Here is a 12,451-nt window from a genome sequence, read left to right on the forward strand (position 1 = left end):
CACGCATACACACGCACACACACACGCACACACACACACACACACACACACACACACATAAACGTACTCACTTAACCACATACCCCCTGCTAATATATATATATATCTGGAGGAATGTCCACAAGGATCCAAACAGTAGATTTATGACTTTGGTGCAATGTCACAACCAGCAAGCTACTGCCACTAGATTGTAATCTTGTACTTAGTTTGCTACCAGTCTTTCATATAAAACAGTGAATTGAAGTGAGTTTCAAACAGTGTGGGAGACCAAAGGGAAATCTTTTCTACCCCCAGCAAGCACAGAATGCTATTAATGAGCCATGGATGGCTCCCCCGCTACGCCATGCACTTAGCCACTTCCTTCTCTCTGTGCTCACAGAAGCTGTGATTATCAAATTCTAAAGCAGTAGTTTGAAAAATGACTTCGCTTTTGAGAATTTGTTGGAGATATATATATATAATTTCTGCTTGCCATAGGGAATTGAGTGTCTGCTATTGACATAAAGTTTATAAAGCACTTTGAGCTTCTGGGATAAAAGAGATATGATTACAAAGCAGGGTAAGAATATTAAAGGAAAGTGAAAAGGGAGTATTGGCCTTATGTTTTTTTCCCCTCATCCATATGATTTTTATTTTAATAGAAATTCTATGTGCAGAGGGGACTCAAGACCATATGGGGAAATGGCAATGGGCTTAAAAGAAGAAGCAATAAGTAATTTAATAAAAAGATAGAATTCACAGTATATGAGAATATGGCTTTTTGCTTCAGAGATGAGTTTGAATCCTCATTCTACCCCTTAACAGTAAGTATATCAGGCATTATTCTATATGCTTTACAATAATCAACTCAACTAACCATTATAACAATTGTATGAGGTAGATTCTGTTAGTATTTCCATTTTATATATGAGTAAACAGAGGCACGGAGAAGTTAGTCACTTGCTCAAGTCACAAGGTCACATAGCCAGTGGCAGAGCCAAGATGAACTCAGATAATATATGTTAAGGTTCTCATAGGATTAGTAATGGTAGCCACAATTATTTGAACATTTACTCTTTTCCAGACTGCACTGGGTCTTACCTACATGGTACATAAGAGCTGAAAAATATTAGTTTTTAAATTTTAAATGATGAAATATACCACTTTTAAACATGTAGTAGGATGTTTACAAGTAAATATTTTATTTATAACATATTATCTTTCCCTTATAATGTATTTTAATTAATTCATGGTTTATCTCTTAGCAGGCTAAAAAATATATCTGAAGCTAACATTTCTCTCCTAATTTGCTTAAGGAAGTCATTTGGTCCAATTTTCAGCAGCAATTTAGATGAGTATCTGTTACATTATTTGCCATTATATTCAGCCCTAGGATATAGTTGATAAAAAAATCCTATCACAAGTATCATTAGAAAATAAGTCATTTTGATATGTATCAGATAAAAATGAGGTTTTGGATAACCATAATGGAAGCGTGTAAGTATATATGCATTTCAAGTACCATAGGTGGTCCTGATAAACTATTGTAAAGTAATTTAGCACATTTACTGGAGAAATGTATACAAGCTATAAAATAACATTCTGAGAATGACTACAGAAAAGAACAAATAGTTCACGTCCCCAAACACCTATGAATTTCATTTTGCCTTAAAGAGCATACTTGGCTGAGAGTATGCACTATGTGAGGAGTACTGCTGTATAATGACTCAACGATTTCGCTGAATTCAGCTTCTGGCATTGAATCTGCACATCAAGTCCAGTTACAGTGTAAATATATCATCGTTGCTAATACTGAGAGCAGCTGGAAGAAGAGGGCATGGAATCAAGAAAAATACATGAAAATGAGATCAAGAGAGAGAGTAGATGCACATAGCACTTGTCCAAATAACACTGAACAAAAAATGAAGTGAAGAAAGAATGCTTGAGATTGTTTATTCACATAGAAATGAAGAAAAACAATATAACACATTTCAAATAGCAAAAGTCCAGTCATTATATAAGTAAGAAAATTGGCGATGTTTCTGTAGATAAATATATATTCAAGAAAACAGTGACATGCAAATATGTGACCTATGCTGGGGATAAAAATATTTACTCTATTGATTATTTTTTATATTTCTTTTTTTTTTTTACTATCAATGAATATTTTTGGGGCAAATGATAGCTTTTTAAATATTAAAGGTATTACACATACATTTTGAAATATAACTTCATGCTGCCTTCTCAGCTATGTTATCCTGTACCATGATATAAAACAAATAATTTTTAATACACCATATTTTAAAGGATAAGTCACTTAAAAAAGAGTGCTTTAAAATTTTTTCTAAAACAAATCTGTGCCAAAGTTTCATTCTTTCTCCTTCTATTTTCTGAATAGTTAGCCAAATGATCTTAAGAGGGATAAAGCTGATAAAATCCGTTTTCTGATATGAACTCGAATCATTATTGGTAAATATACATCAACATAAGGGGTTCAGCATTATAGATAATGCATAAAATATCATACTGAATAGTTAAATGTGATAAAGTCAAATGAATGGCTATGAGAAGCAACTGAGGTTCATTTAATCTTTCTTTACACCATCATTTGAAATATGTATATACTTATATGGCAAGTGAATTTACAGGAGAAATCAATTATATTATTACGTGTATCTGCTCCCTCTTTAGTAATACTCTAATGTATCACAGTATCAGAGAAATGCACCCTAGAGAAAATGCTGTTATTCTTCATAGAAAAATCCGTGAATAACATTACACAAAAATTAATTTATAATGAATGATTTAAATCTAGAACTCAGAATAGCTTATTTAAATGCTATCAGAAAAGAACACCTCACCCGCAAAAAGGAGTCTAGGGATCCATTCTCCATGTATTCCACCACAATCATTACTGGTCTGCCTGCAAAAAGAGCAAGAGAACACACAAGAATTAGAGCAATTACAGAAATATGTGCTCCAGTTAGAGATTTCCAGCTGTGGCAGCTGAATTACTTGTATTTTATTAATAGGAACCTCATTTTCCAACATGCTTCTATAAATGTACTCATGTTAAAGATAGGGATTTCTCCATTTCTTTATAGCATTATTCCCTTTGAGTTCATAAAAAGAACATGGATTACAAGATGAATTACAAAGGAATTAAGCACTTGCTTTTCTAAAGTCCTGCAATCTCTTGTTTAGATTGTGTTCTTTTAGCCCTGATCTTTTTCTTAAAAGACAGTCAACAATCTAAAGTCAGAGTTTAAGCAGTTACTGTAGCTGCTTGGCAGTTGTGGTACAACTTCTCCTCCAGTGATGCAGTAATTATGGCTGAATTACATTAGACCGGGCATTTCTGAAATACTCCTAAGGCAAAGCAGAAGAGAGAAATTCATAAATTCTCTTTAAGAAATTATAAACCATCGGTCATAGTCTGCTTTTAAGGGTTTTTAAGTAGAAAAATGTCAGTAAATTGATGAGTGCTACAAAGTTGGTGGGATTTGTAATAGTTCTTGATCATCTCTTTATTGGACATAGATTAGATCAACAGAACAATAATGGCAGTACATAAAAAGTAACTGATTTCGTAGTCTAGTGCAGAAGCTAAAATCAGAAACTGAGCATCATTTATTTCTTTTTATCACGTCTATTTGCAGTTGTTACAGTCCCCAATACACCTCTATTAGGTAGAATATTCAACATAAATAACTTTGATTTGTTTCAAAGAAAAGAATCTATTTGTTCTGCCCAATTGCCCAAGTTTAAAAGATAAACTCATTTCAGATGGAGGGAAAATGGTATTTACCTGAAATAAACATGTATGACATATTTACTTTTTACTTCTATATTTCTTGCTTCTTATTGGAATTTTTAGCAATTCAATCTGCACTGTGCACAGAGTTTTTCCTCATGAGCACAAAGAAGATCTGGAAAGAAATATGTGTACCAATGATGGAAATATTAGATCTCATATTGTAATTCATGTCCCTTTTATGAACTCAAAGCCTTGAGGGTTAGAAAGGGTGACTGTGACAAATTAGTACAATGTCTGCAAATGCTAGATTTTATATTTGAATCTGTATTTTAAAGAAAGATGTGTTAAAGGTTAAATGTAGTAATAAAGCTCCCAATTTATCATGCATAGAATTAGAACCCAAAGAAGTTTTCCATTTTGGTGAATTTCTATAATGTTCTTTAAAGTCATTAATTTCACCCAAATACAGATAAAAAAAATTTATCAGAACATACTGAGGTCAAATGAACAGAAAGCACTACTGCAGGCAGAGATCTAGAAGTTTCAGGTTTTAAATCTGAAAGTTTGTCATGAAATCTTCTATTTGGCCATTGATTTCAGAGAGCCTGGAGCTGGGAGCCTAATGCAAATACTTGGTTAGCCACATAGGGATAATAAAAGGCCATTTTTATAGTTAAAAATAAAATTCTGAGACATATTCCAGTTTGAATGATAACAGATTATGAATGTTAAGGGGGAAATTTGGGTTATTACAAAGCATGAGTTCTTATGCTCACAGTCAGAACTTTTCAATCAACATTGACCATTGCTGTCAGAACAACATATTTAGTTTTATGAAGATATATTTAAAATATATATATTAAAAACCCCTGGCATTCCCTAAGAATACGAACATATTATTATTATCCCTATTACACAGATAGGAAAATGAGGGATAGAAAATTAAACTACTTCCCAGACAGCAAGTGAGTGGCAGTATCAGGCATCTGTCTCAGAGCTTAAGCTCTTAACCTTTATGCCACAGGTGCCTCTCAGGCACGATTTATAGACTGGAGTGTAAGGCCCATCCTGTCAGTCAGTCCTCCTCAGTAATGGACCGCTCATCTCTCCTAAGTAGCCTTATCTACTGCCCATCAATTGTCATTATCGCCTATATTTGTTCAGTCCTGTCTCTTTCTGACTTTCCTTTCAGTATTCCCCTACCAGGATTATCTCCCAACTTGCTTCTTTCCCTAAAAACACCCTACACCTCCCCAGAACGTATACACTCACCTCTTCCTTGAAATTCTCCCCCCGTGACATTTCCTATAGTTGCATTCCCAACACATCTATTGTCTGCATTACAAAATGTGTGCCTGATTTTGTATTGAGTTGTTTTTCTTTCTCAACTCCCTGTGGATGCTTTGTATCCCCATTCACTGGGTTTCTCAAGGTCACCTCCCACAGAGCTGAGCAGAGTAGGTGCTTCATGGAAACAAGCTGATTTTTCTCATCAATTTCACAATTCCTAAGAGAGAAACACTGAAATATTTCAGCAAGATTCTGATCTATGGAAATACAAAGTACTTTGAGATTAGTTCTATCTATAACTCCTTGGGAGACACTTTATACAATCTTAAAAATCATCAGTGACAAGTTTCATCTTCTCATTAAAGATAATAAAGAGTCAGATGAAGACTCCCCCGGTTTCTTGTGAATTAGAAGTTTCACACCTGAGCTCTGCATCTTTTGTATTTTGTTCAGTAGCATCAATTGAAAGCAGGTGTTATTAAACTAAGGATTTTTTTTTTTTTTTACAATACCACTGGCATCTAACCTGTAATTTGTTTCTTAGTGGTTTTCTATAGGGAAGTTAGTTACACTGTGAAGATTACAAGCTTATAGTCCATGATTACATTTTATAATCAATAAAATAGATAAATACAAGGCAAATTATAAAAGTTAGGATGGTAGTCTTCAAATATGTGGTTAGGTGAGAGAGAACAGTGCTTTTCCTGTGTTATTTTTAAATACATAAAAATTATATATTGCATTTTCACTCCTGGAAAATATATTTGGAGGTGATTAATTCTCTTTTTTAATATTTTCTACTTCAGCTTATTTCCATTTTTATAGTATTTTTTTTTTAGACAGTTTCTGCTGGATGTAGTGTTTTGTATTAGTTTGGAACTTTCTAAGGTGCAGTCATTAATTTCAAGAATCTACACAAACCTCAACAACCCCAAACTCTTATCACCAATTTAAATCAATTCTAGTTTATTTAATGTTATATTACATCTACATTTTGTCTGACAGCTAACAGAACTTGTGATGATAATTTGGATTGACAGGTTGCCTATATTTTTTCCTCCCTAACTGCAGTTCAGGACTTTTTGAGTCAGTTAATTAATCGCTTTCTACTTCCCTATTTCTGCTGTGCTGAGACTTATAATTATAATCTCAAATGGGTTTGCTAATAAGTGAAATAATTTTCTTACCCCTCTAAGGCATTCAAAAGATATGGATGACATAAATTTGAACGAAGTTACATATTAAATATTTATTTTTATGCACAAGATATGTCCTAAAATTGGAGGATTGTTTTTCTCTTAACACTGCTGCCTGGTGATTATCAGATCATGTCCTAAACAAATTCTATCCTCAGTGAGTTCAAATCCAAACTTTAAAAATTTCCCTTGAACTTCCTTTTCCTTCTGTATTTCTGTTTTGGTTAAAGCATAACCATCCATCTAGTTACCCAGGTTTGAAAATCTATGGTACTACTGGACTTCCCACTTTATCAAATTCCAACAGTGGTTTAATATTAAGTCATTAAATGGTGCTGATTCTATGCAAAATTTATTATCACCCATATTCTGCCTTTGTTTTCTTTTGCTTGACTTATCACAATAATTGTTTACTGGTTGTACTTGTTAATGCTTGTATATCATTATTTTAAACATTCAGTGACACATCAAATATGCATTTTTAAATGGCTACTCTGCATCAAGTACTCTTCTGGTTTCTGGAGAGACATCCTCAGTCAATACAAGACTCCTGCTCTCACAGAGTGGACACTGGAAAGGAGGACAGCCAATTACTATAAAGGGCCAATGTCCCCTCCCCTCCTTTAAAGACTGTCTTACTTATTGTATTGTTTGCTGCAGGATTAAAGTCTGAACAGCTTGGCAATTAAGTTCCTTCACAATCTCTCCTCTACCTTTGTTTCTCTTTTCATCTTTGACTGCCCCTGTCCCCCTACCTCCTGTTTTTCAAATTCTCTAGGGGACTCATAATTCCTTAAGTATGCCTTTACTTGTACCTTCCTTCTCACTATCCCCATTTGGTAAAATCATATACTTAAAAATAAAAAAAGGAACTTAAATACCATCTTCACTGTCAATTCCCCTATGAATCACTTTCTTGTTTTAGGAGGACCTGATTGTTTACTTTTGCTTCCCTTTATATCTTAAAAAATTATATAACACTTATAGTATGGCATTGATACTAACTACAGTGTGTCTGCCTCCCACTGTAAAATGATGGACTTGTGCGTAATGCTTCTTTGTAAGTCCACTGTCTACTACAGGGTGTGGCACAGAGTAGGTACCCAATTTAATTTTTTTTGGACTGGAATGTCAGAAGGAACATACAAATAAAGATGCTTCCCAGGAATAATTCAGACCTAGAGAAGAGTTACTGAGATAATAGAATGGTAATCAAAGGACTTTAATCCTAAATTATTTGTATTATAAAATATACGGTCTTGAAGAAAAAAACAAAATTCAAATGTCAGCTCTGCTACCTATTCATTGCATGATCTTGGGCAAGTTATTTTAGCTCTTTCAGTTTCTGCATCTATAAATAGAGGATAATATCACATACGATACATAATTTTCAAAGGATTAGATGAGAAAACATAAAACTGACACAGCATCTGGCAACAGTTGGCATTTAAAAATGTTGGTGTACGTTCACTTTCTTTTCCTTTTGGGCACAATTATCTGCTTTCCCCTTCTTATTATAACTGTCCACTATGTAGCAAAAAATAGCTCTATAAAAATGCATCATTTTCATGTTCCATTGTCGTTTGACTGTCATGAAGATTCTTTCATATCCTACAGCAAAGAAAAAAAAACTGCTAGTTACATGTTTAATATATTAAGCAGTATATTTCTGGTTTTAGCACTGAAATCCTTGTGTCCCAGGCAAATTGGGCTGGTTTATTACCTTATGCTTTGTGTGCTCAGCACAGTGCAGTTAGAAGATGTAGGATTAGAGTAAGACTGCATGATATTGAACTTTTCCACTTTGGGCAGGTGACCTTTCATAACTCACTTATCACTCTGCTTCATTCTCATTTGTACACTATATACATTCCTCATTTGTATATTTGTGTATGGAATATTATTACATAACAACACCTCCATTGCTTGAGATGAATTAAATCACAATGGAGGAGGTATTAATCTCCGTCCTCCACTGAGTGAGATGTGAGATTAACTGAAATAATGTGTTTACAACACAGAGAATAGTATCTGATACTATAAACATTGAAACATCCAATAACAGCTTAAAGAATGAATGGATAAATGCAAGTGTTATATGTTACTGTACTGACTAGATGTTGAGTCCTAAGCTAAGAAGTGGTTTTCAGAGTTAAGAAGGTTCATTACTGTAAATGACTAAGGTCAATACATTTTGGAACTTTCCTGCTGGTCTCAAAAGTCTATTTAAATCCTATACAACTGAAATTGATAGGTCTGAAGTTGCTTTAAAGAACAAGATGGTTTCTCCTAGAGTAGAGTAAAATAATCAAAAATGGGTATTTTCTTACTTTAAATAACATACTGTAACATACAGTGTGAGCTGGTCTTGAGTTGAGTTAAGGCCGTGGGACCCAAGGCCACGATCAGAGCATTGAGATGAGTTACAGCCGTGGGACCCGAGGCCACGATCAGAGCATGTTCGTAGTATGCAGTAAATAATTGCTCCATGCATGCATCAATTATATAAGATTTAGAACAAAGAAAATAGAAGTATGCATGTGCTAGAGATATTCTGTAAGCCTAATGAACAAAGAAACTCAGACCACGCATGTGCTGACAGAAAACAGATAAAAGCAGGACAGGTGCATCATAGGCATACCTCCCTGTTACAATAAAGTGTTGTTAACCCCATGGTGTCTCCGGCTGAAGTCTGTCCGGCGGTATGGCAACTCCTCGTGCATTTTCTCGCTTGGGCCGCTCACCTCCTAGAACCCCACATCAGCCTCCCTCGGCTGACATACAGTTTCTTAGAAATAGCTTTTATAGGAAGTAAATTCTTATTCTTACCTAACAAGCCATCTTGTGTCTTACATACTCTATTTACAGATTTGTATCTGTATCAATATGTCTTAGGTTAATTTGGAATTGATTTCAACCTTAGAAGTATTTGAAACCCCTACGTCTATATAATAACTATGTTGATTTGGTCCCATGCTTTGTCTTAATTCTTTATTTTGCTTTTTGAATTTAAAGGGATCTAAATGCCTTTGGATTAACGCTGAAGAATATTTTTATTCTGTGATCAAACATAACTCACTTATGAGTTATGTGAGCAGAAATCAGGAGGGGTGATTTGCATTTATGAACACACTAACATTTCTTAATCTAGATTTGTTTTAGAGTAAGTCAAAGATGTGAGGCTAACGAAATGAAACAAATTTCCTGACAGTTCCAGAAAGCAGTGACATACCATCTGCATCAATTAACGTCAGTAATATTCAGTACTGTCCTTCCTTTTACTGGAAATTACCATATGGGCAAAAAGATTTCTCCTTAACTAGAAATGTCTTACTGACAATGAGAGTTATTGCCAAAGATGCCTGATATTAGATTGTGTTTTCAACGTAAGACATTAACCACATTGCAAAATTTTAATAACATAAAAAATTTTTAAGAATGATTGAGTTTGTATTACATCCACATTTATAAAAGTAATATAAGATTATGATCAAATTAAAAGCAGATGCATTGAAATTAGCTGAATTATGACTTTTAGCTTTCCAATTATTATGAAAGAAATAATTGATTATATAATAATAATAGTTTAATTACCACTAGGTAGCAATGAACAAAACACATCAGAGAATTCTCATGACTTGAAATACTGTGGAATGGCTAAGTTCAAAACCAAATTAAACTGCATGTCAAATAAATAATTTTATGTTACCTTTGTTGGAGGTTTCTTTCTGCAAAATCTGTAGTGTGGGTAATTTAAAAATAGATACTATATCTTAATCAACACATATGTAACAACAACTTAAAAAATAAGTTCTTCAATGTGCCAGACATAGTTCTAAGGGCTTTACATGGGTTTACTCATTTAATCCTCGCACCAACCCCTGTGGTGAGTATAATCGCTAGTTCAATTTAACAGATAAGATTACAGATGTACTGAGAGTTTAAGCAAATTGTCCAAGAATACACACTGAGCAACTGGCAGGGCCAGAGCTTGAAGCCAGGCAATCTGGCTCCAGAGTCTGAATGCCTGGCCATCTTGTCATACCCCCAAATAATACTTGGGTTTCCATGAGTAATTTGGAGAACAGGAAGCAATCAGTACCCCAGATCTCTGTGCCTCATCTTAAAAACACATCTTAGAGAGCCATAATGGCCTGGTGACCGTGTTGCTGCCAAAGACGTTTTATCCTTGAGAAGTTTTAGGATTTTAAAGCCCAATAAAGCCTTATAATAATCTATATAAACAGGAAATATGTACTAATGAAACTTGCTGGAAAAGCCTTTAGATTTTGCTTTCTCGGAATCCCAAACCTCAGTTTATGATAATGATCTCAAGGTTCCCTTACAAAGGAATCTTTAAAGAAAGAGTCCTGAAGCTTTTGGAAGAAGATGTCATATTTTCCAGCAATGTTTCAAGTACTATGTTTCACTTCTAGTTTCAAAAGTGGGTTATGATTACATAAGTGATCAAATAGTCAACCTTTTGGTCTTTCGTATTATTCACTAATTAAAAGAAAATCAACAGAAAACTTAAAAATCAAACAAACCTCTGGACAGGATATATTTAATCCTAACTACATAGGTTATTTGTGGTGAGATTTTAATTATAATGGAGGAAATACTGTCAAATGAATCATACATATGATGTAAATTAACTACCAACTACCTTCCTTTTTATCCCCCAGGAAAATTATGACATTTTTGAAGGCTTTCTGCAACTTTACAAAAGGTTTACTTTTTAAAAAAATGTTCAGTTTTGCTAAATGCACTTTCTGTGACACCTCTGTGAATAGAAGTATGAAAAGCTAACATTGTGCCACAGGGCAACTTCCACTGTGCTTTGTCCTACAATGCAAAAGAATGAACGGGGAGACGAGACATGTTTTATAACAGGGCTGGTCTTTCCTAGCTTACTTATGTTCTTAAGTGGCCCAGCAGCCCAGGAGGGAAAGAATGCTGCCCTGCGAGAGAGCAAGAGGCATTGAAGCAGCTCAGTTTCTTATCGTGTATCCCATTAAGTTGAAAACACACCGACACAACAATCTCAACCAATGCAAAGATTAAACACTGACTCCCATGGAGACCCAGCTCATTTAGCAAGCTGTGTAAAGTTACCCAGAACTTTTCTTTGCAAGAAGAAAATGACTCTTGGATGAATCTTTTGAAAGTGTTGGTAGTTTCTGTGAATAGGACCAAAGTAGACAGCACGATTTGCAATAATACAACATGGAGGTCTCTAGGGGGTAGACATATATTCTTGACTGAGAATTTAAACTGTCATATAAAGTTCAGATTTTTTTAAGATTCAAGCTTATTCAAGTGATATGTAGATAAAAGAAGCATTCATGCTAATAAGAAAGCACAGCTAAAGTCAGAGGCTAAAACTATTTAAGGAACCTGAAAATAGAGAAGTAAAAAGAACTAGTAAAAAAAAAAAATAATTGGAGATTACTTAAAGGCTCTTTAAAGATTTTTTTTCATGTCTTTCCAGCAGGAAAAAAATAGAAATTCTCTTTGTAAATGTTCAAGAGCTCCATATCAAATAAATGGTGCTTTTTTGTTTTCTTTTAAATGCACTGTCAGTCTCACACAAAGATGTTGCTGCTCACTGTGTTAGTTAAACATGACTTAACATAAAGAAACTGAGTTGTTAATAATCTGTGAAATTCTTCATTTATGAACTTCAGAATATCCAGAGATCTCCTGAAATTATATGGAATCATGCACATATATGATCAAATGTCCATTTTCTTGGAGAAGAGAGTCTTATTTTTGGCCAAGAAAAAAAAGTATAATCCATAAGGAATCTGAATCTGTGACCTATACCACAACATCAGGACTGCCTATCCACAGGAGTCCTTAAACTCACAGACTGTGATAGATTAAAGTTTTTATAAACTAAATGTTATTTGAAGGCTTGAATTACACCTTCATTTGCAGGCTTTCCTCCTGAAGTCTGCAGCTGCACAAACTGCCGGGGGAGAGATCTCTAGGCGACAGAACTGTGCAGATGAGTATTGAGTAGGGCCTATTGGGGCTTGAAATCACACAGCTGACAAGGAATAAAGAAATCAGGGGTTAGGAATCCAGATGAATGTTTTACTTTTCACCATTGTTTACATTTTTGAATCATTTATTCAGGACTTTACTTTGCATATTTAATCCAGTTTATCCTATTATTTTTATAATTAGTTTTTGGTTAAAGGAGGTACATACACAAATACTCATT

At 34.3% G+C, this 12,451-nt stretch overlaps 1 protein-coding gene across 4 annotated transcripts in view; it reads right to left on the bottom strand.

The window, feature by feature from the left end:
• Window positions 1-12,451, bottom strand: part of EPHA6 (EPH receptor A6) — a 730,500-nt gene that overhangs the window by 115,974 nt on the left and 602,075 nt on the right. For all 4 annotated transcript variants that reach the window (XM_064496237.1, XM_064496232.1, XM_031457432.2 and 1 more), the window contains one exon: window positions 2,841-2,902. In XM_064496237.1, coding sequence (XP_064352307.1) covers window positions 2,841-2,902 — 62 coding nt within the window. The remainder of the gene's footprint in view (window positions 1-2,840; window positions 2,903-12,451) is intronic.

The sequence above is a fragment of the Camelus dromedarius genome, chromosome 2, assembly GCF_036321535.1.
Source record: "Camelus dromedarius isolate mCamDro1 chromosome 2, mCamDro1.pat, whole genome shotgun sequence".
In the NCBI taxonomy this organism is placed as follows: domain Eukaryota; kingdom Metazoa; phylum Chordata; class Mammalia; order Artiodactyla; family Camelidae; genus Camelus; species Camelus dromedarius.